Source organism: Pleurodeles waltl, chromosome 5 (genome assembly GCF_031143425.1).
Source record: "Pleurodeles waltl isolate 20211129_DDA chromosome 5, aPleWal1.hap1.20221129, whole genome shotgun sequence".
NCBI classification, from domain to species: Eukaryota; Metazoa; Chordata; class Amphibia; order Caudata; family Salamandridae; genus Pleurodeles; species Pleurodeles waltl.
The window spans coordinates 1343800664-1343828553 of NC_090444.1; the positions used below are offsets into that span (position 1 = coordinate 1343800664).

General features: G+C 43.1%; 1 protein-coding gene across 11 annotated transcripts in view; it reads left to right on the top strand.

Annotated features, from left to right (window-relative positions):
* The window catches only part of SNAP91 (synaptosome associated protein 91), a 639351-nt gene that overhangs the window by 284485 nt on the left and 326976 nt on the right, over window positions 1-27890 (top strand). For 8 of the 11 annotated variants that reach the window (XM_069235597.1, XM_069235603.1, XM_069235599.1 and 5 more), the window contains exon 11: window positions 16867-16941. The exons of the other annotated variants lie outside the window; for them this stretch is intronic. In XM_069235597.1, coding sequence (XP_069091698.1) covers window positions 16867-16941 — 75 coding nt within the window. The remainder of the gene's footprint in view (window positions 1-16866; window positions 16942-27890) is intronic. 11 annotated transcript variants of the gene reach the window in all.

Genomic DNA, 27890 nt, shown 5'->3' on the forward strand with positions numbered 1-27890 from the left:
GTACTCTACAGTTTCTATCATGGAAAGTTGCTTTTTTAGTAGCAATTATTTATTTCAGAAGGGTTAGCGAAATTCAAGCATTCACTTTAGAAGAACCTTTCTTTCAAATCCATAAAGACAAATTAGTTCCTAGAACAAATCCAAAATTCCTACCAAAGATAGTTTCACCTTTTCTTATCAATCAGCCAGTTGAATTGCCAGTTGTCTTTCCACAGCCAGATTCAGTGGCTGAGAGCTCTTCACACCCTTGGTGTTAAAAGCCCCCATGTACTGTATAGATAAAACAAAACGTTTCAGAAAATCCAAGCAACTCTTGTGACATTCTCAGAACCTCACAAAGGTAATCCTATTTCAAAAAATGAATTAGCCAAATTCATAGTAAACTGTATTCAAACGTGCTATGTTAAAAATAAAAGACAATTACCAGTAACCCAAAAGCACACTCCATTTGAAAGAAGGGAGCTTCAATGCCATTCTTAGGAAGTATACCAGTGGCAGACACATGTAAAGCTGCCACATGGGCTTCACCACACACATTCACTAAACACTACTGTGTGGATGTAATATCTCGCCAACAAGCAAATGTTGGACAGGCAGTGCTTAAAACACTGTTTCAAACTACTCCAACTCCTCCAGGCTAGCTACAGCTTATTTTAGGGAGGGGACTGCTTTACAGTCTATGCCAAGCATATGTATCTACATCTACACATGCCATTGAACGGAAAATGTTACTTATCCAGTAGACATCTATTAGTGGCATGTAGTGCTGTAGATTCACATGCACCCTTCCTGCTCCCCAGAAGCCTTTGGCTGTTGTAGTATTATATATATTGTAAATATGGATCTACATTGCATGGAGATCTCATTTTCTTTACTATATATCTCCTAAACACTTATAAACTCTTTACTTTTACCCTCCTGCGAGAAAACAATCTAACAAAGGACTAGGGGCCAGATGTAGGTATGTTGAAAATTGTGACTTGCAAGTCGCAATTTGCTATGCAGAAAGGTGTCTCAGACACCTTCTGCAACTCGCAATGGGGTCGCAGAGACCCACCTCATTAATATTAATGAGGTGGGTCGCAGTTTGCGACCCCATTGCGAGTATGGGCACTCACGGGGATGGTGGCCTGCTGGAGACAGCAGACCACCATGTCCGTGACTGCTTTTTAATAAAGCAGTTTGTTTTTTTCCATCTGCAGCCCGTTTTCCTTAAAGGAAAACGAGCTGCACTTGGAAAAAAATACCGAAACCTTTAGTTTCGTTTTTTTTCAGAGCAGGCAGTGGTCCATTGGACCACTGCCTGGTCTGAAAAAATATTTTTGTTTCCATTCACAAAGGGGAAGGAGTCCCATGGGGACCCCTTCCCGTTTGCGACTGGGTTACCATCCACTTCAAGTGGATGGTAACTGCGATTTCATTTGCGACTGCTTTCGCTTTCGCAAATGAAACTGCATAGCGTTGCGAGTCGCAAATAGGAAGGGAACACCCCTTCCTATTTGCGAGTCGGAAATGCATTTTGCGAGTCGGATCCGACTCGCAAAATGCATTTCTGCATCGCGGAGAGGCTTCTACGCCTCGCAAACGGCGTTGTTTGCCGTTTGAGAGGCGCAAATCCTTTCCCACATCTGGCCCTAGATGCCTATGCTCAGTATCACCGAGGGCAGGAGTCACTCGATCCAGTGACTTGAAAGCATTCTTCAAAGAAAAAGAACTTGTAACACTCTGAGCCCAACACTAGATGGCGAACTTATGCAAAGCATGTGAATCCACAGCACTACGTGCCACAAACAGATGTCTGCTGGGTACGTAACATTTTCCATATCAACCGAGCAGACGTGTTGAATTTCTTTTTTTTCTACTTGCTCATCATATTAGAGCATTAAACAACTTGTAAGACTTTGACGTACAGTCTCCCCTCTTCTGCAGACATGCATTTCTATGCCTCAGGGCATTTCATGGGTGGGGTAGAACAGCAATGACTTCCTAATCATTTTGAAATAACATCTACGTTATAGCTGTTCTTACCCCAATATCAACTTTATTTTTATTATAATTTGATATTCTGACCTTGACAATAGGAACCAAATATTAATAAATGTGTCTGCGGAGCTCACCAGAAAGACTGCATTGATTTTGCCAAAGGACTCCTCATCATCAGCCTGACTCTTTAGCAAGTGCATGTGCTGACTGGAACTGAACAAAATTATTTGTAATGTATATGGACAGCTGCCTAAAAGCAATCAAAGACTGTTGGACTGTTTTAAGCAAAAATATTTGTTCCGCGTTGAAGACAAAATTAAAACACTACTCTTTTGCAGAATTAGATGCTCATAGATACCATTGGCATTGTCTCTTCTACTGGTAATAGCCCTGAAACATTATAAAACCCTGAGGAACCTAGAAGTAATTTTTGATTGCAATTAATAATTCAACCACTGAAGGCGTCACTACTCCGCAAAATCTGAACACTTATTCAAGCAAATGAGACTTGGTGCAGCATTTCAGAGCACACGTTATAGCCATCTCTGACAGCTGTTGTGTGATCTTCATGGCTGCAAGTTTATAGACTTATCACCGTTCATACAAAAGCAAGCAGCAAGTCTAGGTCTTAGTTAGAAGAAATAGGGCCAGGTTCCTGGAAGCTTCCCACTGGCTCTTGAAGTAATTTTGAATTGCATCCAGAATTCAGAGCACCCTGCACAGAAAATTCAGATGCAAGGGCACAATTTACATGCCGAAGCCAGCAATACATTGTTAAACACAGGAACCTTCTTTCAACAAATCTGCTAACCTAAATATATAAATATATAGTGTGGAAGCAAATTCTTTGACCCGCAGGCACAAAGTTGTGGACCACTCTACTACCAGCCATAGGGGCAAAACCCAACCAGCTCCTCTTCAGAAACAAATGAAAACAGAACTTTTCTATTAGCGGCTTATTGATAATAAACATACCCAAAATCAACTTTGAGTTAGACCAGATGGTCTTCTCATGGCTATGTGCAGGCCAAGTGAACTGTATCTACATTTGAAGCAAACATTTTTTTTTCACTTTTACCTACAAAGATGAACTTAAAAAGCCTGCGTTTTCTTCATCAAGACAGGAAAGACTTGTTTTAAAAGTGTGGTTTGTATTGAAAATCCCAATTCGCTGACACCTGTAAGCAACAGTTACAAATTCCATATTCACAGCCTATAGGTAATCCAGTTTGAAAAATACAATGGATTTATTAGTTGTATGATCTGTGCTTCTTACATGTTTAAAATTCATACTCTCACCTTATAGCAGGACTGAAATAAAGCAGCTCAGATCTTTCCATATGTGTGGGCATTTTTGTAAGGCCAAGTGACTTTTGACCGATTTAGTTCTTGTATCTTTAACTTCCTTTATCAACCTATATTTAGCAGTAAAATACTGAACAAGTTTCAAAAAAGTAATCTCCTTTCATTTAAACAATTAGTACAGCCCAAGTTTCACTGAGGTGATCTTATGACATCAAAAGGGTTCACTTTCATTAAAGCTCTTCAGAGAAACCTAGCCTTGTTAGCTGGTGCTGACTTTGAATGCTGCAGAACAATCAAGATTTAAAAAAAAAAAAAACTCTCAATCAAGGGAACAATTAGCCACTGTCCACTGGCACTAAAGCCATATGTGAAAGACATGAATATTTTGGTAGCGCTAAAAAAAAAAACGAAGAACACTGCACAAGTGTCTTCAGTAACCTTCATTGTTTTACTTACATCTTTCATTTTTATTGAGCATCTTTGCCATCAGAACCCCATAGCCTGCAGGCATATACTGCAGGACTGCCAGCTACAAAGCGTCAGATGCTCTTCCCTATTAAGTGGACCTTCTGACACTGGTGTTGTCTTTGTATCACTGTCATGCAAGACAAGATGTTTGAGAACAGCAAACCTACATCCACAACATCCCAGGGCCCTGGTAGAAATCTTCTCACCAGTCAAAGACACCTTCTTTTGTTTCACAAACATAAAACCTCGGCTGTGGGACTTCGTTTTCATAGAATAAAAAATGCCAACTGGACCCCAACGGGCGATCCAGCTAGCATCAACACTTTAAGTGAAACTGAACGTTTGGCAAAATTTCCATGCCACACACCAAGGAACTTTAAATATGCCAGACTGGTCTCTGCTGCATCACGTGCAAATGGGTCCTCTGCAGCCCCAGCTGCTTGTAATATGCTTCTTCGAGTTCTAAATGAGCTACTATTCTCAATAGGATATTACTTTGTAAGTAAAGACTACTTACTTTTGACAATCAACAATGTCGATTTAGAATCCAATGTGTACCCAGATGGTCTTTAATTTTCATCACTTTGCACCTCTGGCAGTGGATAAAGGAATGTCAACAAATTATATGCCGTTCTTTGATACATATGAATATAAACATTAACGTATGTAAAAAGTCTTAAGAAGACCTTTGACAAAACTCGCCATTCCACACATTCCACATCTATTTGATATCCATACTTTCTTATGTTATACTATTTTAATCAATGCATTTAAAAAAAAAATATATATATATATATATATATACACACGTTACTGCCACTTGATCGTACAGAGGAGGAACTGGGCATTTTCCTTCCTCACACCAAGGGTCAAGGCACTGTAGACTTCTTGGCACCTTAATTTGAACATATAGAGCATGCTATGTTGGCAGTTGTTTGTTCTCCCACCAACCCATTCAAAACTATTCTCTCTGTCAGTAAATGTTTAGTTTAAACTTGGGGGAAGTTTTTGCATGAAACCGTTCAGGAAGAGACTACCGATGATTCTTGCCTGTCCATGTGAAGCTGGATATCACTATTGATGCCTGGGCTTTTTTTTAACTGATGGGAATGGGACAGAAAGGGACTAAAATCAACTGGCTTGAGGGTTTAGTTGCCAGAGATTCTGAGTACACTCAGTCTCTAAGAAGCAGTTGTGTGTCATCAGCGTGGGAATATAATTTAAGGCCATATGTACAAATTTGCAGCTCTAGGGGGCTCGTGTAGGCCATCAGAACCCTGTTCAGAGGGCCATGGCCAAGCAGGAGTTACTGAGGCCAATCTAGGTGGTTGAGGCCTTTTACTTCTGATGTCCCAGGACCCGCCCTACTGTGGATCCCACTCAACTGGGTAAAGCGCCCCCTCCTGCACCTGACTGTCAGTTAGGTAGCGTCGCTCGAGCAGTCAAGGCTCCCTCGGAGGGAACTGTAGATACAGATCAGTGAACATGACTCATAACTCAATGTTAAAGCAGCAGACACAATAAATCAACATCCCATCAAATACTTATTTTGTATTTGATTATTTTTTATAAAAGAAGTATTTTAATTCTAATTCTACACATGCAAAGGCAAAGAACACTCCAAAAACAATAACACGGGTCCCCCTTGAGGTGGACACACTAGTTGTCAGGCCACTATTCGAGCTACTAGCGCCTCTGTAACAAGTGTTCTGTTATTACCCATCCACATACAGCAACATCCAGGGAATGGAAACTACTAGGCTTGTTCACAGGGTATCCCGCTCTCAAACTCAGTCAATAAGATGTAGTCACTTAGAGTCAAGTAGGTTTCCAAAAACTAAATGAGGTATATCCCCCAGGGCTCTGTAGACCAAGTTCCCAGCTTACCTGCCTGGTGGCATGAAATCTGTCAGCAGTGCAGTGTGGTCCTTGCCCAGATCAGCAACATTGGGCTGCTCGTGTTCCCACACACAGCTCCTGGCAGGTGTTGGCTCTCTGTTTAGCTGCGCTCACCAGTGTCCTGGAGATCAGAGTTGCATGGCTCCAGCCACACATGGTAAGTTGTTTCTCTCTTTACCCGGGGATGGGTGTAGTCTCCTTGCTCTGGCGGGGCTCTGATGACTTCTTTTCTGTCCCGTGGACATCCTTGGGCATGAATCTCCCCACGTCTCGGTCATAGCACCACTTGCGCGTCACGGGCAGTGGCCTGAACCTCTGGCCTCAGCGCTTCAAGTGACCCCTCCTGGCATACGGGGTCACTCCAATGAACATCACTTATTGGGTCACGCTGGCCTCAGGATGCTTCTCCTGCAGGCCCTCCTGGGATATGGCATCACTTCAAATATTCTACACACGGACTACGGCCTGGTCAATGTGGCAGAGTTCCCAGGCACACAGTGGACCCTCGCATCAAGGCTGCAATATGATGGGTTCCCAGGTATTGTCAGCTCAGAGAGTACAGTTTCTTTTTTTACACAGAAAGGGACATGTCATGTCACATCAGGGCAGTTCCTAGAATACCACAATGTTTATTACAAAGCACCAAGCTGCCTTAGTATCCTTAGAGGGGACATTCCAGTCAATTCACCATCTTATGCTGCCCGTTGCCTTTGCAGTTTCAACAGAAACTTGTCTATTCCTCTTCTCTCCTGGAGGAGGATTTCCATCAGAATAACAGACCTCTCCTTTACCTTCAGCATAGTTATGGGGCTCACGCTACACCCCTGGGGCTAGACGGGTGCATTAGGGTTATCACTGCTACTTGCTTTCATGTAGGAATGTTAGTAGTGTGTGTAGGAATATTGGTAATACTATTGTGACAAATAATAGTGGGACTGTTTCTATGTTTCACTTTCTTGGTCACCGTTGTAATAGTGTCTGGTTTTATCATCCTTATAATCACATATTATGCCTTTATATAGAGGATGCATTTGCTTCAATAAACCATAGTGAAGCAAGATCTGTTTCTGCTTGTCATTACATGCATGAGACTTGTGTAACTGAGAGACCAGGGCACGATCTGTTTCTACCAGAACCTCCCAGAGGGGTTAGACCACTTCTACTTACAGGATCTGTGAGGTGCTGCTACCTATCCAAAGGGTTAGGCCGACAGCTGCCACATGGTTTGGGATCAGACTCAGTTCCTCATAATTGGTAGTGCTGCTGCCCAAAACTGATCAGTCTTTATTTGTTTTCTTTTTTTCTTTTTGTGAGAGTCTCATCACAGCAGCACTTGACCTAGGTGCACGGTGGACCCTTCTGGCTTACAGGGTTACCAGACTCACCATGCTGCACCCAAGCAATGGTCCTATCAGTGTAGCACTAGACCTCAATGCATGGTGGAACCACCTGGCATACATGGATGTCAAACTCACAATGCTCCACATAGGTGACGGCCCGATAGTGCAGCACTTGTCCTTGGTGCACTATGGCACTTCCTGGCATATGGGGTCGCCAAACTGCACATGGAAGATGCCCGGATTAGTACGGCACTGCTTTTAACACCTTGCTCCGGAGACTCTCACGTCTGGGCTTCAGTCTGTATCTTGCTCCCTCCAACACGCTCCTCTCCCTCACGGGCACACTGGTCTTGGCTAGCAGGCAGGTACTGGTGCTCCAGACTCCAGGGCAGGTGGTCTTGGTTTCCCTGAGTGACGTTGCCTCACCGAGCAGGGAGACTAGCAGGCTGTGCTCCTAATCCTGATCGTAGACAGAAGTCTTGCAGAGCTTCCCCTCCTCATGCAGACCAGCTGGCTGCTTGGCAAATGGCAAAGTTGTGGGTCTCAAACTCCTCTACTTATAGTTCTCATTCAGACACCAAATGTGATTTAGGGTCTGCACCTTTGTAGTTTTATGGTGGTGTTCTGATTCCTTGAAATGGAGATTTCTCCCCTTCATCCTTCCTCCTGAATAGACGTCTCTCACAGCAGGCATGACTCTGAAGCTGATTAACCCACATGGGATTCATGGGAGTGACCAGAGTTTACACCTGGATGTCAGCCATAGTCATATGTGCATCAAAGGTTAATCCTGGGCCCTCAGCCCTACCCTTTAAGATTATCTTATCAGCCCCATCTCCCTCTTCGTGAGATGTGTCCAGGCCCCTTCCTTGGGATCTGTCACTGAATCAAAGAGCCCTTTGAAATGGACAGGAAGAGCCTGGCTCACCCTCATCTTGGTCTTGTCCGACCCAGCTTACAAAAATGCAGCAATATACAATTGTGTCTGGGGGAATTCCTCTACTCCTCATGTTTTTGCCAAGTAGGCCTGGGCTCCCCAAAATGGAACCCAAGGTCCTCAATGTAATGTACTAGTGAAGGCACATCTGCACTCAGTGTACATTCACAGCACACTCCACTGTCTAGTACTGTTGTGACTATGTACCATGCTACTGCCAGCTACCCCACATGCAGCACTCACACTGCCTGTGCACACGGTTCATTACTCCAGTCTCTACACTGCACCAGTGTGTCAGTGTAAACACACAATCCCAGTGCACAGATTTCTCATGTGCACGGTTCCACACTGCTCCCTCTGTGTAATGTACATCTTGCGCAGTCACGTCCATTCACCATGTTTTCATCACGCATGCACTTCCACAGTAACAGATGAGTAAAACCCACAGCAGTGAGTGAACCTGTCAAACTTACTCTAGTGACAGTGGGTAAAAAGGACCTGTTCAACCTGCTACTGATCAATTTACGATATGGTGCTACCACCGTGCTCCTGCTGTTTAGCTCCAGGTGAAGGCAATAGCCTTCCATCATTATGAAAGTAGCGCGTTAGGCTCCCCGTCTGACTGACTAGCAAGACCACAATCTGTGAGACAGGCCTCTGTCATGGTGCACACGATTGATCCCTCTTCGCCTATGACAAAAAATCTGCATTAGGTATCCAGGCAACAAAACAGTTGGGCATTCAGGTCGGGGGTAAACCCCACTTCACCATGCAGAGGACTTTTCCATCCCAGCATATACATTAAATAAATAATTTGAAAGGGGAGAGGATTGTGGACCATCATGGATTTTTGAAGGTTTGGGAGGCATTGATAGCCATCTACTGAGGTCTACTTTTCAGAAATTACATGAACAACTGAACTGTTGTGTCCTTTATCACGTTCTCTTGAAAATGGTCAATAAGGATTATGCGGTCCACTTTGTGAAATGCCACTGACTGAACAAGCAATAGCAGGACATTGATGTTATAGGAGTCACCTTCCATGCAGTACTGTGTGTGGCCGGTTCTGCTCTGTGGTTAGGACAAACACTAGTTTGGTCATCATTTAACATGTCATTTGATTCTAGAAACTTGTAGAGCTATATTGCAGTAAATGATTCCAAGATCTTTGCAGTTGATGGGAGCAATGTGTTAGATATACAGTGTTGAAACACAAGTTTGGCATTAATTCTAGATTAGACCAAAACAATATCCTCTTTCCCCGTGTGAGTGGAGATGCTTTTGTGCATAATGACCTTATAGGGGGCCTATAGCTGGACTCACTCATAGCATTTCCACATTCAGCCCTTTCAAAGAATTAGAATACTAATTCAGTTACTGCAGAAGTACTGATTACTTTGATAAGGTGGAGCTTTTTCCTGGTTCAGGTCCCAGGCTTGGTCAAATTAAGACTTTTGGCCTCCAGGCAAGGTCAAGGTAAACCTTTTGACTGGGATTAACCTCCAGTTCATACTTGACTCTGCTTCATTGCAGGTTAGGTGTAAATGGTGCAGGTACTACTCTGCTGCATCCATAAACTAATATTGCTTCATATGGAACTGTTTCTATTTTTGATAGAACTAATAGACCCTTAAATCCCATTTTCTTCCTTTTTGTTTTGTGTAGTTTTTCTGCTTAAATGCTTTACTTATTCACTAATTTGTTTTGGGTTTAGAAATGTTAAGATATTTCTGAAATGTATTGCTATTTTTGTGTTTTTACACATGCACTACGTGCATTTTTCAGTAGATAGCATTCTTCCCTGAGCTAGTCCATAAAGAGTGAGCCAGGTATTCCTCACAAACAAAATGTACATTTCAGTAGAAAGATTGTTGTTGTGGAGCCCATTCACAGCTCACGTCATCTAGTGGGCTCTCTCCCTCCCAACGGAGTTTCCAAGGCACATGTTTGAGGGTTAAGGTTACTCAATCCATAAGTATTGAAGCATATCCCTTAGGATGATGGTACAAATTATCCAGAGTTTAGTGAAACCAGGCCCAAATGATGGCACACAATCCAAGGATCTCCTGTTTTCCACAGGACTATGAGCCAAGGTGCACACAACTAAACTGTGTGGCCTTTGTACATGTGAGTAAATCTGGTATGCAGTGTTGGCTCACTAACAGGCACAGTCCACATGGGCCTTTATCAAGCCCGTAACCTTCTTCTGATGCAGTAATGCTTTGGCTTTTGTCTAGCTAAGCAAGGCTGCAGTCCGACATGATAAACTGGCAAGCTTTCATCTCAGATTAGTCTACCTTGCAGTTGGCTGGGCCTTGCTTCTGTTGCCGCTGGTTCTAAACGCTTTTTGTGCTCTCATTGACATCTAGCTCTGCAGTTTTCAGAAAGCAGTGACACCCTTACTGCTGCCTTCTGTGCTGAGGGAAACCCAACCTTGAGGATAAAAACAGATCCTTGGTATTTGTATGACATCTTCCCTCACTGATGCTGCAGAGTATCTTTTTGACGCCCTTGACTAATACAATGTCACTACTGTTATTCTGGAGCAGTAGGAATAAGTCAGTTTCAACCAACTACAGGAAGCATTTGATATATTATTTACTAATAATCTTTTACTAATCATCAGAGTCCCCACAGTTTGTGGAGAATTAGTTGGTCCCCTTCCATTCTGGAGCATTATATTTACTGGACTTCTTTGTGGGGATATTCAATTTAAGTCATCTTGTAAAGGTTCTGTGCATTTCACCTCTTGAATATTAGATGCTCCCTCCAAGTTGAATGTATCCGTGTCACACAAAGCTAAATGTGACAGGGTTTTCCTCATTCAATCATTTGTATAGTGCATCGCTATCACCCCTAAGGGTATATGGGCGTTCAGATTGTTGTGTCTCCATCGAAGAGCCAAGTCTTGAGTCTTCTTCTGAAAACTGCCAAGGAGGGAGCTGTCTGAAGGTGGGGGGAGGGGGCATCAGGTTGTTCCAGGACTTGGCTGCGATGAAGGAGAAGCCTCCACTGCGGGAGCAATGGATGCAGGGGTGTGTGTGCGAGGTTGAGCGTGGCAGAGAGCAGCTGTCTTGTGGGTACGTGGAAGCCTAGTCGGTGGTTGATGTAGGACAGCCCTTGAGTGTGTAAAGCTTTGTACGCCAGTGTGAGGATCTTGAACTGACATCTCTTTTGAATCGGGAGCCAGTGGAAGTCCCTGAGGTGAGGAGTGATGCTGGCACTTTTGGGGAGGTTTATGATGAGTCTTGTTGTGGTGTTCTGTATGGTGTGGAGTCTTTTGAGTAGCTGGGTGGGAATTCCGGCATTGTGACCGTTAATGTAGTCATGGCGGCTGATGACGGTTTTTCTGGTGTCGGTCGGGATACATTTAAAACTCGATGTAGCATTCTGAGTATGTAGAAGCAGGAAGAGGCAACTGAGTTTACTTGTTGATTCTGGGACAGTTGGCTGTTAAGGATGAGGCAGAGGGATTTTGCGTGGTCTGATGGGGTGGGTGGTGATCCGAGTTCTGCTGGCCACAATCTATGGGCCCCATACAGCGATGTTCTTCCCGAAGAGCAGGACTTCCATTTTGTTGGTGTTTATTTTGAGGCAGCTGTCTCTCATCCATGTTGCTATGTTGGTCATGGAAGTTGGTTTTGGTGTTGTGGGGGATTTCGGTGAGCGAGAGGATCTTTTCGGTGTCATCTGCATAGGAGACTATGTTGATTCCATCGGATCTGGCATGGTCTGCGAGGGGGTTCATGTAGACATTGAAAAGGGTAGGGCTGAGGGAACATCTCAGGGGCACACTGAAGGTGATGATCTTGGCTGCGGAGGTGAAGGGGGGGGAGGCAGATGCTCTGCGTGCAGCCTGAGAGAAAAGAGGAGATCCACTTGAAAGCATGTTGTTGAATACTCATGTTGTGGAGTCTGTTGAGGAGAGTGGGGTGAGAGACTTTGAATGCTGCAGAGAGGTCCAGTAGGATAAGCGCCGACGTTGCCCCTTGGTTGAGAAAGATCCTGAAGTCATCTGGGGAAGGCCATCAGTGCAGTGTCATTGCTGTGGTTGGCTGGGAATCCAGATTGTGAGGTATAGAGAAGGTGGCTTTGTTCTCGGTGTTTGTGGAGCTGTTGATTGAAGGCTTACTCGAGTACTTTGACAGGTGAGGGGAGCTGGGATATCGGTCTATAATTTTTGAGGTCACTCGAGTCGGCAGAGTGTTCCGTTACAAGAAGTCTGACCTCTGCATGCTTCCATCTGTCCTGGGAAGTTGCCATTGAGATGAAGGTGTTGAGGATACTGGTTAGTTCTATGCTTATGGTGTTGGTTCCGAGGTTGAAGAGATGTGGGGGCAGGGTCGGTGGTTGTCCCTGAGTCATGATAGTTGCGGTAGACTACGTGGTGATTGGAGACCAGGTGGTTATCCTGTGGCTGGTGATATCTGATTGAGTGAGGGGGTCAAGAATATAAGTGGTGGGTTAGTGAGGGGGGTCAAATTTTTGTAGATAACCGTGATCTTGCTGTGGAAGTAGTTTGAGAGGGTGTTGCAGAGTTCCTGAGATGGGTGGATGGTGGTTTCTGTGGCTGTCGAGTTGGAGAATTCCTTAATGGTTTTGAAGATTTCTTTACTGTGGTTGGCTTCGGTGTCTATGCGGTGGTGATAGCTGCTTTCTTGGCTGCCTTCATCTGACAGTGGTAGTTGTAGAGGGCCGCCTTGTGCGCTGCTCTGTCGGAGGGGTGTTTGGTTATGCGCTTTGGCTTTTTGGGTCATTGGCAGTTGCTTTTGGCCACTGAGCTCTTGTGTGTACCATCTTGCTTGCTTGGAGGTGTTGGTTTTAGCTGGTTTCAGTTGGACCACTCTGTCAGCTCATTTGGCGATCCAGGTGGGGAAGTCCTGAATAACCTGGCTGAGGTCTGGAGTGGGCTCGGGTTGTGAGATGCCTAGAGTCTGTGTCCATAGGGCATCAGTTACCTTGCCCTAGCTTCAGTGGGGGTGCTTGGAGATGGTCTGGGCACTGGAGATGGTGAAATGGACAATGTCCTGGCCAGTCCAGGTAAGTTCCATGATGTGGGTGAATTTGTTTCCCTTACAGGACGTGAAGATCGCATCCAGTGTGTGCCCTGCTTTGTGCGTGGGTTTGGTGACCAGCTGGGCAAGGTCTATGTTGCTGAGGTTCTCCAGAAGGGAGGTGGAGTTGGGGTCGTTGAGGTGGAAATTGAGATTGTCGAGTAGGAGGAAATAAAGGGAGTCGATGGTGAAGTGGCAATGAGGTTAATGATGGCATCTCAGAAGGCAGGGTGTGGTCACAGTGGTCTGTACATTAGGGTGCCTCGCATTGTGGTGTTGGCATCAGTCTGGAGTCAGAAGTTGAGGTGTTCCATGAAGGCCTTATGGTTGTTGTCATCGGTGATGGTGCATTGGATGGATTCCATAAATATGATGGCGAAGCCACCCCATGTTTGTTAATGCAGTCTCTGTATATCATCTTGTAGCCAGCAGGGGTGGCGGTGGGGATGTTTGGGTTTGAGGAAGTGGGTAAACCATGTTTCGGGGATGAAAGTGATGTCCAGGTCGTAGATGGTGATGGTGTACCAGATTTCCTTTGAATGATTGCATAGGGAGCAGGTGTTGTGCAGGATGCACTGGAGATGTTTTGGGCTGGTCGTAGTCCTCTGTGAGGGTGCAGTGTGGGCATCAGTGTAGGCCAGTGGGTCCCACTTGCAGGTAAAGTGGCAGTTCTGTCAGCTGAAAGGTCCTATAGGCAATCGTGGGGAGGCCGTGAAGCAGCTGTTGTTGTGGGGTCCAGTGTTCAGGACCTGAAGCTCCTTGGTGGTGTAGCAGAGGAAGCACAAGGGTTTCTTGGGCTGTCCAGGTAGGGACAGGCACAGATGGACTTGCTTTGATGCATAAGCGGTGCAGCTGCACAGCAGCCTACATTTTATTTTCTGGGATGTGGGAGCGGCTTGGGTGGGAAGACATGCTGAAGAGAATGTGGGCAGAGCTGGCGGGAAGGCTGTGGAGTGGCTGGGGGGTTGTGACCGGCCCAAGGGGTCAGACTGCTGTCTGCATCGTCTTGTGCTACAAAGATGAAGAAAATAGATGAATACAAATAAAGGTTTGCTGTAATAATAATAACAAAAGCAATAATAATAGAACATCTGGAGCGCATAGCTTCCTCCAAACGAGGTGTCCCACAGTTAGACTTCAGGCTCCTATATACCAAACAGTCACTACCTCAGAAGATCAGTACTGTCTAAACAAGTAAGTCTTCAATCTCTTTCTGAAAAGGAGTTCTGAAGGGGCCTGTTGAACAGACACAGGCAGCAAGTTCCAGAGTTTTGAAACGCTGCATATACTGAGGGCCACTGTTTTACAGAAATGTATAACATTAGCATAATTCCTTAAATGAGATCCTCCTATTAACAGGGAGCCATTATAACGTGGCATGTGTGACACGATTTCAAAGATTAACCAGTAAATGAGCTGCTGCATTCTTCACTCATTGAAATACGCATCATGCAAGACTGTGATTCCCTTAGATAACGCAATTTGCAGTAGTACAGCCTCGAAATAATTAAGGCCTGGACCACAGTTTCCCTTGCAGTTTCTGGGAGCACATCAGGAGCTTTTTCAAGGTGTTAAGGACTCCAAAGCATTTCCAAGCCTAAGCTGTGATTTGGCTGTCAAGGGACAGTTTCTGATCGAAATATATGCCCAGATTTTTCACCTTGGGTTGAGGACCAGTTAACAGGCCAAGGGTTTGGGACCATCAAGAGGTCACCCAAATGTTGGGTTGTTTGCCCATGATCAGGATCTCTGCCTTCCCTGCGTTCAGTTTTAGAGAATTGTCCACCCAGCAACCTCCTACAAGCAAATCCTCAGAGAAGTAGCTGTAGCAGCAGAATTCTGGGTAAGGGTGATGGTCAACTGAGTATCATCCGCATAGGTGATTATTGTAAACACATTGTGCTACATAATCTGAGGCAGGGAAAGCATGTATAGTTTAAATAATGTAGGACTCAGGGAGGAACCATGAGGAACTCCTTGCTGTAGATTGAACACCCTCAAATAGAATGGTTTTTGACACACCTGTAATGTGCGTCCCTGAAGAAAGGATGCTACCCAGCATAAGATTGTGTGACCAACACCGCATATCAATAGGCACTCAATAAGCAAATTGTGTGATATGGTGGTGAATGCCGCACTGAGATCAAGAGAGTGACTGTCTCATGCAACCAGAAATTGATGAATGGATTCCGAGGCGAACAGCAGGGCTGCCTCTGTGCTGTGGGATGGGTAGGCAGATTCTCAAACCTCTACTGGGAGTCATAAATCCTTGCTACTTTGTCCAAAAAAATTGAACGAGGGTGTTACAGCTCTCCTCTGAAGGTATGGTAGATGCTGACATTCTGGACAAAGAAGTGAGAGACTTTACAGTGGCAAACACTTCTTGTGAAGACGTCTGTGCTGATTGAATTTTATTGGAATAATAGTGTCGACAAACCTTAATATGTCACTGACATTGCTTGAGTGCCAAGATATAGTTTTACTGTCAGGATCATATGCCCTCCTCCATAAGCTTTCCAACCAATTAATATTCTTTTTCAACCCCATGAGTTCTTCATTAAACCATTCAGCAGAAATGACTGTTGAGATACAGGGGAAATTTGCACCAACAATCCAGTTTCTAGAAGGAGATTATCTTCCACACACCCAGGTAAACTAAGTCTGCTATCCATTACAGCTTGAGTGAAACTGGAAGTTGTCACTTTAGCCCACTGGTTATCTTGCACAGGCTGGGAGTGGGGATGAAACCCAGTGGGTGTTGAATAGAAGACCGAAAATGGAATAGCCGGATGGTCTGATCATATGAGTGGAATTGTGCATTGTGCCTAATGGCACTATGATATTGAAATTAACCATCATTGCCATCTGACTCCATCACATACATCCGTAGATCATTCCAATAACTTGTTGTGGTCATACTACACTTTTACACACTAGCTATCTTTGATGTTTTCGGTAGTTATATACCATTATCTATTATGAGAAATAAAGTACACCCAAACAAGTATGTATTGCAGATATTGCAAGCATATTGGTAAAATATGTGTTGCTAGTCGGAAGAGGTTGCAGCCTAGCCTTGCAATTAGAGGAGAGCAGTATATTGATATTCTATCACTGTGCCCACAAAATGACTGGCTAATCTAGATGTATAAAAGCAAAAAAGGTAATTAACAGCATTTAATATTAATTAAGAAGCTTTGAGAAATAGTTGATGACACTTTACTGCTATTGAACAATGTTTTCTGCTCATTCTGTTTTAAGTGGTTGTAACCAGTGCTGTGGTTTTCTATGACTTCAAATAAAAATTAAACATATTTCAAGACCAATATATGTATATTTTCACACCCTATTTAATTTGTTCTTTGCAATCATATATAGTGACCTTCATTATTTTATGACATCCCTTGATTAAATTGTCTTCTAGGCTTTCTCATGGCAGTTTTAGCCCTAAGGCTCAGTGTGGCCATCTTAGTGCCTGAATTTACTGTCACTCCTTTGAATGCTCTTCTGCCATCTTCCATGTTTTCATAGTTTCAAAAGGAAAAGCATAAAAAACATTTTTTTTTTCCAAAAGAATTTTTTTTTGTCTTGCTAATCGAGCATCAGCATGCATTGAGACTGTGGGATTGGTAGAACGTAAACATGATAACTTATCAGTTTTTGGCTGGTGGTTGTTTGTAGTACTTTCAGCACCTTCTTTCCCTTCCAGTGCGATTTTAATTTTGAATATATTTATTTTTAGTGCTTTGACATTTTTTTGCTTTAATTTTTACATGTTTGTGCTTGATGCTAGTTTAGTTTGGGGTTTAAAATGCTACATATTGTTGACTTTCTTCAAAGCACTAATGGTACAGCACTGTACATTTAATTCCTCACACAGAGAGGAGGAGTCGGGACAAACAGAAATGAATGCAGCAGCAGAGCCTCAGGACTTCAGCAGAACCAACTTTTTAGGGTGAGACTGAGGCACTGTGTTCTATGTGAGTCCTTTGATCCATAATGTAATTTGACATTAAAACTATGACTGGATAGTATTTAATGTCTGCTTCACGTTTAAACTATTCCTTTAGTTTAGCTGTGTTTGCTTTGGATTGTCTTAGTTGAGTGCCAGCACTTCTTTTCACTGTTTGTTGTTTCCCAAGCTAAAATCCTCTGGTGTTTCTTGTTTCCACAACGTAATAAGTCATATGATGTATGTTCAGCTTCCCTGTTTGAAGACTTTGTAACGATTGGTACCACAAAGGTATGTTTCACTTAAAACTCAGATGTGCAATCAAACTAGGACGATAATTTCCAAAATGTGTAAAAAGCATGTTCTTTCTCTTGGGGAGATAATCATGTGAATAGGCAGCCTATATAGTGTTCCTCTTCCCCATTCATACATCATCATGAGGTGAGTCTACACTGTGGCGAGTGATTGCTGCCTACGGGGCCAACAAAAACATTCATGGGTGCCTTTAAAGGACTAATTACATAAAATACTCATGAGACAACTACCAAAGCAGTCCTACAGAATGTGATGAAGTTTAGGTATTCGTTAGGCAGAATGTGGCTATCAACAGTGCAGCAGGTGCAGTGGCACAGGGGACCAGGAGTGTTATGGGCCCACTAGACTAAAATGAAGGTTGGCTTTCACTTCTAAACAATGAGATGGAGGGCATTTCATTTTTTGCATTGGTGCCCATGGCAATTTGGCTAAGTCATTGGCAACAGTAGGCACTGTACAGCTAAGGTAGACCAAGTACCAGGCCAGCAAGGAGCACAGGGTAGCCCTCCACCAGAACCCACAACAAAATGGCAAATTAGGATGCTAATGGGTCCAACCAGAAAGGGTGCAATGTCTAGGGGAACCCATACCAATAACCAATCACCAATGTTGGACACACAACCTGACCCAGGACAACCCAAGGCCAGCCAGTCTACCTTGAAGCATGAGCAACTCCCCTCAAAAGGACAAATGGGCCTCACACACCTCGGTGAAAGTCCAGTTCCAACATAAAATGTCACCAGCCCACATGACATAAGCAGAAGAAGGTAAGGTCAACTTACTAAAAGAAGCAATCCTTTTGGAAAAGTCAGACAACTGTGGAAACATCACAACCTCCCCATCTACAGCATCCAGCAGCCAACACAAAACTAAGGTGAAGGGCAAGAAGATTTACTGAAGAAAACAGGCTAGTAGCTAAAATCCCAGAGTCAAACAGGAATCACGTAAAACTCAGACAGGTGACCAAGTAAGCACTAGGACACCCAAATAAAACTTCCCTTTCCCAGCAGCCCAACTGAAGGAGCAAGACATAGCACCTCTAAAACCCAACGCTCAAAAATGGAGTCAAATGGGACAGAACCAAAGCAAGAAGGCTGAACCAGCATATCGTAGCAGCAAAGAGTTGAGAATCAACCCTGAGTGGAAAAATCAGGGATGCAGCTTAGAAGTCAAACAAAAATTGAGTGAAAATCTAAAAAAAAAAAAAAGTCAACTCATGCTCTACTGTGCACCATTACACATTCTTAGCCACAGCAGAAACCAATGTCCACCCAAGAAAAAGGAGACAGAAAGGCATTAAACTTCATGAGCATAAATATGGCGTGTGTCTAAGCAAAATTGACCTTGAGCCAAATAGGGAGCAAACAGAAAACATTCAACAAGTACCTGGTCACCCAGCAATACCAATAGAGTAGTTAAGGAAAAGCCTAATTGACAAAATGGACAGAAACAACAACATAGCAATCAGCACACAAAGCCCAAGCCCATTAGGAAGTGAAGGTGTCTTGCCTGCACCCAGTCAAGGAGTGCAACCATAATCCCAGTCCCAATTCCAGGCAGGTGCCAGCAAATGGTAGATTAAGGGCCCCATTATGAGTTGGGCGTGCAGAAAACTCCGTCCGCCAAACTCCCGACGGGGTGGCGGCCGCCTGTGCGTCGACCTCCCCGCCAGAGCTGTTAGGTCCTGCCTGCCGAACTAGCAGGAAACCCATAAGTTTCCGCCCACCAAACTAGTGGGAAGACGCTACACATAGTCTCTGGCTCGTAATCGAGCAGGCGTCAGTGCTGTCACCTGCAGGGTGCACCAGCACTCTCACAATGTTCTCTGTCTGCAGAGCAGCCAGTGAACACTGCAACAGTGCTGGTTAGGAGGGCCCCTGCAGCCGTTCTCACAAGCCTTTTCATGGCTGTGCTACTGCTGGCAGAGCAGGGGGTCATAATCCCCAGGGCAGCACTGCCCTGGCAGATTAGGACTGCCACCATCCTCCAGACCGCCGGGATCCAAGATCCTGGCATAGCTGATGGGTCCCTGGCAGTTCGACTGCCAGGCTTGTAATGTGGCAGTCTGTAGACCGCTACACTCGTAATAAGGCCCTAAGTAGCACAACCCAACTCTCACCAAGCTCAGCACTGAGACAAGGAGAAGTGGTCCAGGAAGACAAATAACACATCTCACCAACCCAAAGGTAACTCAAAGCTCAAGGAAAAAAGCCTGACCGCCACGAAAATTGTGGGGGCGCGTGGGGGGTTAGCTTTTCTGCATCCTCTAGCACCACAGAGTAGGCACACCTTGGGGACCAAGACCAGCATGAAGTAAAGGTAAAGTAAGGCAAACATTTGAACTTTTATTACACAGCCCCTTCAAGCCCAGCAGAGAGGCAGTGATGCATCAAAACTAAACAAGATGCCACAAAACATGGAGACATGACACTACCCCACAAGCCATCAGGGAGCACAGGTGATGGCCAAAGCCTACTCTCAACAAGAAATAAAGAACAGCAGTCACCAGACCTGTAGCAAAGGTGCTCTAGAGCCACACTTTAGAGCAGTGACACTTCAGTTTCAAGCCCATTAAAGAGTATCCAGGAGAGAGGGCCCAAACCCAGCCTCCATCTCAGGAGGTATCCATTACTAACATGAAAGGTCCACAGCATTGTCAAGAATAACTAACCTAAACACTAGCTGCAGACCCAATAGGGATCTAGAGAAGGCTCAGCTAAAAAGCCCACCAGGAAAGCTGGGCCACACTCTGGTCAAAACAAGCATTGTGAAATGAGGCAACGTCCCTCAAGTCCAAAGACCAGCATGGCGCTGCACAGGTTTTGTCCACAATGCAGCTTGGACTCCATGTGTTATTTTAAGGAACATTATTGCTTAAAGATAAATTTTGTAGTAATTATTTTTAATTGTTTTTATTAACGTCTGATTAATAGCTTCACTTTAATTCATCTTTTTTCCCTCATGGATTAAGGTGATTGTCCCCCTTCATCTTCCCCCTTACAGGGAGACAACTCCATACTCGTCCCCTTTTTCATACTTCTTTTTTGTAATCTAACAGTTTCCCATAAATTTATTGTATATACCTATTTGTTGTGCATACTTGTGCCATCCTGATGTTTTGTCAACTTTTATTACCCTCCCATTACCTCCCACCATTACAACCCACCAGCCCCAAAGCATTTGGCCAATATCTATCTGTGAAGGAGCATCCATCACCTCACACAGAGAATGTATGTCCCAAGCCCTGCAGATAGCACACTGGTAAAGGCCCACACCTGAGGGGTCAACCCACGTCTACTGACGGAAGTCCCACTTTGACATCAAGCAAAATAATCATAGCCCAATCCTGTTGTGAGCTGGGACAGACCATGTGAGACTCCTGCACCAGATCGAATTGGCACCAGTCAAACCCAGTAAAATGAGGTGTGTGTGCAGCAAAACATGTTGCCGGCAGAACCAGGACCATAAGCCCAGCAGTGGCCCAGGAAGCTAGCAAATGCAGCAACACAGTGAACAACAGAAACAAACTGCAAACAACAAGGAGAAAAGACACAAACAAGCCCCAAAACTTAAGCAGGAAACTATAGACAAGAAGCAGTTGGTGACTGCCTCCTACCAAGGACTAACAAAAGAGAAATATTTTGGTAAGAGGTTGTCCTTTATAGGTACTCCTCGACGAGGAAGAATTTAAACTTTTTCTTTTACTTAGGCAGTTGATTGCCTAATGGGACCAACTGGGACCGGCAATAGGCCCGGGCATCAAAATAAATGTGGCCCCACTAGTTACATAGCTAGCAAAAATAGAGACCCATGTTTGATAATTGAGGCAGTTTTGAGCTTGTAAAGACGCACTGTATAGGTTTTTTGCAAAGTGTGGAAGACGGCGTGGATTTGAGTTTGCCGCAGGTGATGTATGTTTAATTATGAATCTAAACAACCATAAAACCGGCACAGCAAACCTAAGCAGGGCTGCAAACAGCCAGAAAATGAGTCCACACACTGGCCTGTCAGACCACCCTGCAGGGCACTGTCAGTCCATCCCCGACTGCCTGTCTCTAGGATGTGAACATTGATGATGATGTAACAACTGGGACAAGGAAATTAGGAGATAATAAACCTTATGCAAACACCCTTTTCAACAAATGTCATGTTCCCACCTAAAACGTGAAAGGACCCGACAACTTACACTACGATTAGTTGCAGTAGAGTAGGTATAGAATCTCTTGACGCCTAATTCATAAAGGCATTTTTTCATTGTGAAAGTATTTTTACTATGAAACGTATCAGGACATACAATGATTAGACACTCAAAATATAAAACCTCTTTCTCTTAAGTATTGATGGAGCCTGGGACCCTATCTTTTCATCTGGGGTCTGATGAATCTTTTCTTCTCTGTCCCGAGGGGTGAAGAAGTCATTTTACCAAATCGTTCAAATCAATCACAGTGCAACTTAATAGTCACACTTTAAACCTCAGAGTCCAAATTTAAGTTTCAAAGGCCTTTATTGCAGACTCAAAGCCAAAGTTACATAGGTGAATCTCAAAACCATAGTATACATTTACAAAACCACCAATGGAGAATGAAGATTTTGTACAATATTGAATTGAAGCAACAAAATGAAGTTCTCTTGCCAAACCATTGAATCTAGCGCCTAAAGTATTCTAATACTAAATGAATATTCTGATAGGTTAGCAAACACATCTTCAGTACAAGATTCTGTTCAGGAGAGGTGCGGTGGAATAAAGCCACTTAGAAAACATGAGGTCTGTACCTCAGAAGGTCCGCTCTAAGCAAGGGGCAGAGAAAATCTGAATCACTCTCCTTCTGACCCCACTTAAATCTTAGTTTTTCCCAGGTTTGATGAAATCATAACAAAAACCCTCATTTGGAACAAAAAAGCTACCAATCAATTATCATTTACCCTTCGGTCGTCCTAAGCCTTCAACACCCGACCTTGATACACCCCTGCATTCTCAAATCTAAAAAGCTATAACTTAGTGCCAGGATACTCCTTTCGTCTGGTAGCGGTTCTCTCAGACTCTCTGATCTCACGTGCACAACGAGTTCCTTGGTAATGTCAGCACCTGCGGCTTTTGAAAAACAAGATTTCACGTTGAAGATTAGAACGTTGAAAAAGAATGCGGCCTTCACTCCAACCAACTAAAATGAACATGAATATACTTTAGTTCAAATATATTTTAAATGCCTTACTTGTTGATTTTAAAAAAACAATGAAGACTAACATATCTAAAATACTATAACATTGTCATTCTTGCAAACGAGTATTAAATGTGGCTTGCATAAAACATTAAAGTTCATTGTGCACTTTTACTAATCTATTTCAGTGTACTATATTTAACTATTTGTCTTACATGTTACAGTAAGAAAAAATAACCACCCCTTTGTTACACTTTTTAGGAAGCATAATGGAGTAGCCAGGTTATGCTCCTTCAACCCTCCCTCTGACGGGTAACATCATCACAAACCCACTTCATTCTTGAATAAGACTCTAAAACCTAGTAATTCTGAACAGCTTTCGTCTGGGTTCTTCCAAACGCTTGATGTAATTGTAATATTCACTCTGACTTTCTTCCAACTCAACCTCTGCTTTCTTTCTGCTTTGCTGAATCCTCATTCCTTAGAAAATTTTGTATCCAATCAACAGAACTATTACCACTATGGAATTAATCAGCAATGTTCTCAACACAAACCATACAATTCCACTTCCTAAATTTCTGAACCTTTTATCTATAGCAGAGTATCCATTTCCATTCTTCCCATGCACCAGTCGCTTCCAACTCTTTGAAATCCTTTATCAACCCTGAAATATTCCAGATATACGTCTGCAAATCCTTACTTTTATCCGGAATGAAGGTACAACATTGCTAGACCTTAAGCATCTGTCAGACTCCGTCTTCTTTTGCGAGCAATATGTCTAAGGCAAGTCAATTTTGTAAAACCATTGATCTGATCGCAGTCATCTCAGAATTTGTGACCAGTAACGCTCCAGTAGTACTAGTGGCTAGTTTATCCACTATATTTCTCACCCTTCTAAACTTTAGATCATTCAAAATCACTCCAACAGACAGGATCAAAGCACCAAAAATGTCTCCTTCCACTTCTCCTGCACTCACACCTCGCTTAGATCTAGAAACTTGAGTCCAAAGAGGATCGTCAAAGTGCTCCACATGGTAAGGTTTAGGAAAAACAATCCCCAACTAACATGTTCCATATCATCCTTTTGGCAATCTAAAATAAGCATGTTTTCCACAAAGAAAATTAACTCCAGGGTTAACAGCGCCCCCCCCCCTCTTCCAAATGGAACTTATAGTTCCCTCTGACATCAAAGGTGTGTTACCATTCACTCTTTCCCACAAACACATTATCCGTTTCAAATCCTTCCATCCGGATGCACAATCTTCCTTTCTTCTCCCAAAGCAGCTAGGTTTCCAGCTAACTGATGTTCCATTTCTTTTATATTCTTTAAGTCAAGTCAATTAACTTTATTCGGGCTATTGGCCACAAAAGTCATGCAAATATGTATACATACATTTTCCTTCCTTATTAAATACGTAAAACATATGTTTGCTAAAATCAAGATACATTTTTATGAATACAAATTTTAAAACAATAATAAGCAAAATCATAAGTCACAGCTATCAGCACTACACCAGGCTTGGATAAAATACCTCTTTACCATGTAATCATAAAGACAATGATTCATATATTTTCCTTCGTTCACAACCCCTCCCAATGAAGTTTATACTGCAAGACATATTTCTGTAGTAGAGATTTTCTGTAAAAAGATCAAGCGTTTTTTATATATTTTTAAATTAGTTTTCTATAAAATAGGAATTAAATACTCTTGCCTAAAAACTCTATATATAGGACACAAATATAAAGTGGCTTGTGCTTTGTGTGGAAACATGGTCACAGTTACACAGAGGTAAAACATATTTACAGGTATTATACTGAGGGAAAACTACCTTATAGTGAATCAGACAACCTAAAAAGGTTAAGATAACTATGATATATGGGGTTCGCTATTCAAAAGAGCGATACGGTTCCACACAATTTGTAGTCGTAATCTCGACATGCCTTTTTAGTGAAACCATGGACTGGGCCCTCCTTAGTCTTATATCTGTACAATATATTAGAAAGTGTGAATTAACCTCCTCCTTACATGAACTGGTGATTTGATAGGGGTGGTTGAGCAAATCCTTGAGACCTATGGCCTCAAAATTTTGTCTCAGAAAAGTAATTCTGGGGAATGCAAGCCACACTATCCAACGTGAGACCATTGATAATACAAGACCTAACTAACTGCGTCTCCGACATTAAACCAAGAATTGATCCATAGCAAAAGCGGAGCAAGTGTCGACTGATCTTCTAGACACCCCAATCCTAATTCTACATGGCATACGAGGGTTGCAGCTCCCGCTGGAAGCATTTAGTAGTCTACAAATGAAACTATTCTCTGCCTGTTAAAAGGCAGACTGACTTGGGTATCCCCATAAACCTTCCCCATAGGACCTTGCAGAAATACTTTTAGTTTTATATAGAGTCAGCATTTCTTTAATGGGCTTCCTACCAAAACTGTGTGAAAATCTAAAAATAGCCTCTGTGTGTTTTTAAAGCGTTGAACCTCATTATTCAAAAGAGCGTTCCATTTAAAACCGAAAGGAAAAATAATCCCCAAATAATTAAAATCTTTCACTTTTTCCAATGTGGCATTCCCATTGACGAAGGTAATTCACTTTTAGATCCAAATCACCCATAAAAGAGTGAAAAGAATCTAATAATATTTGAAGACTGTTAGCCGTGCGCTCTGAGGACAGCATTGTCCGCAAAGAGGTGAATGGGGATTGGTTGGGAATCGAAATAGGGGATATCCTAAACATCTTCTGCCTACTATTTAGCAATTCCATTCATATTTAATGCAAATAAAAAGGGGGCAAGAATGCAACCCTGTCTCACCCCACAGAAAGAAATAATGTGAGAAGTTGTTTCACCCGAGCTACCACAACAGACTTAAGCCTTGGTGTAAACATTTAGTTAAAATAAGCATTTCCAATTCAACCCCCCATCTTCTCCATCAGTGACCAGAGCTTTGACTGATTCACAATATCAAAAGCACAGGATAAATCAATAAATGACAAGTGTAGCTACCCTTCTTTTGCCGTTATGAATTTACCTGTTAGAAGATAAAAGTTTAGGCACTAATCAACATCACCAATACCAGGTCTAAAACCATGTTGTACGTTAGATAAAATATTATGCTCTGTGACCCAAAATTCCAGACGAGCTAGGAGTACATTGCCCAGGATTTTCAGCTGGAATCTATTAAAGATATAGGCCTATAACAAGATGGTAATTGCCAGTCTCCTTTTTAAAGATTGTAGAAATTATGACCATTTTGCATGATTCAGTTATTTGACATGAAGATATGCCCTTGAGTACATCTGTCAGAAGAGGTACCCAGAACTGATTTTGATTTAATACATCAACTGGTACGCCATCTGAACCCACTGCCTTCCCTCCACTGCATTTCCCTAGTGTTGCTAAGACGCCTTTTACCTCAGACTATTGTGGATTCCTGGGTAAGGTCAACCTGCCACATAGGATCACCTTTATCAGTTACATCAGATGTTAGGCTACATTTTTTATTAAACATACCTTCATAGTATGCCACTCTTTGATCTGCTGGAATTTGGGCTTCATGTCATGCAACTTCTTGCTAGAAAACAAGGGTGATTTACAATTTCCCAAAAGGATGAGTTATTCCGATTTGCTGCTGCTATAAGGTCCTCCAAGGCTTGTGTCTGAATTAAACCATCTACAAGGTTGCTTATATTTTTTGGGGTTATCAGTGGACAATTTTTCTGTGCTAGCTCTGCATAAAATGCTAAAATCTTTCGAGATTGTGGATACATCTACATTATAGGTAAGCTACCTTAATACGGTAAGTACATTTTGTAAGATTATTTGACCATTAAGTTTATCCCACTTGATTATAATCACTCTTTGTTTGGGATACGTTATCTTATTACCTTTATTTTTAGAGGTTTTAGTTAACACTAAAGGATTATGGTCACTTATGAATGCGCAACTACCTTAAAATCTGTATAAACTTGTATGAGTTCGGGGGACATAAAAATAAAATCAATAGTGCTGCACTTTTTACTTCCCGTAAAAGTTGGGATTAAGTTTCCACTCAAGGCTGCCATATCATTTACACACACAAGATCATGTTTCAGAATAATAGTATTCTCTGTCTCCCCATATGGAATGTGTTTGAAATGGGAGGTGTCTAGGTTCCACTGGTTTTTAAAGTTAGAAACCCATCTCCACTGTGATCACACAAAGTAATATTAAAGTATCTCCCCTCCCCCCCCCACCCAAATCAGACTGTAATGAGTTTTGTATTTGTAAAGGAGTCAAGAAAATCATCAAAAAGGACAGTAACCAATAAAAATATTATTATAAGTATGACCTGGAAGTTACATGAAAACAATATTTTTGACACTGTTGAGGAAGATTATATATATATATATATATATATATATATATATATATATATATATATATATATATATATGTGTTTGATGGCATGTGTATCTGCATACACATGCTGTGCACTGTTCCTGCCATCTAGTGTTGGGCTCGGAGTGTTACAAGTAGTTTTTCTTCGAATAATTTTTTTTGAGTCATGGGACCGAGTGACTCCTCCCTCTCGGCTCCATTGCGCATGGGCATCGACTCCGTCTTAAATTGTTTTCTTTACGCCATCGGGTTCAGACGTGTTCCTCTTCGCTCTGTTATTCGAATCAGGAAAAGACTAAAACTCACCAAAAAGTGTCGGTATTGTTTGAGATCGGGAAACATCTTGCATCGACACAGACGAGACACCGCTTCGGTGGCCCTTGGGGGTTCCGCGCCCAGCCGGGGCCTGGTCGGCCCGACCACAGACGGCGTCGAAGCCTAATGGACTGGACCCCTTTCCGTGTCTGCCCACAGTGGCACACTAAGTATCCCTATGCAGACCAACATCGGGTCTGTAATCTGTGTTTGTCACTGGAGCACAGGGAAGATACTTGCGAGGCCTGCAAGTCCTTTCAATCGAAAAAGACCTTGAGGGAATGGAGGGCGAGGCGGATGCAAATGGTGTCAAAGTTCAGAGCACCTCGACGCCGAAGAAGAGGAAATGGCTATCGCCGTCCAATGTTTGGACTCTGACGACTCAGACGCAGACCAACCACCTACAGCAGGCCAACACGTGGGTACGCCTGCCCCGACCCAAGCCCACAATCAGCCTAAAAAGCATTAGGCCTCGGGGATGCCACTGCCTGAAGCCCATGGCTCGACCCATCAAAAACAAAGCGGTGACCAAGCAACACCTTCGGCACCGAGAAAGGCCAAAATCATGCCAAAGTCTTCGGACTCGAGCCTAGAACCCAAAAAAACTCGACATCGACTTGTCGAGTCGACAAAGCCTCGAAAAAGTCTTTCGGAGCCAAGGCTTTCCATCAGCATGGGCATTTCGGTGCCGAAAAAAACGGCTTCGGAGCTGAAAAAAGCCTTGTAAACCGAGGAACATGGACTCTCTAAACAACTAAAGGAGAGACACAGATTTGA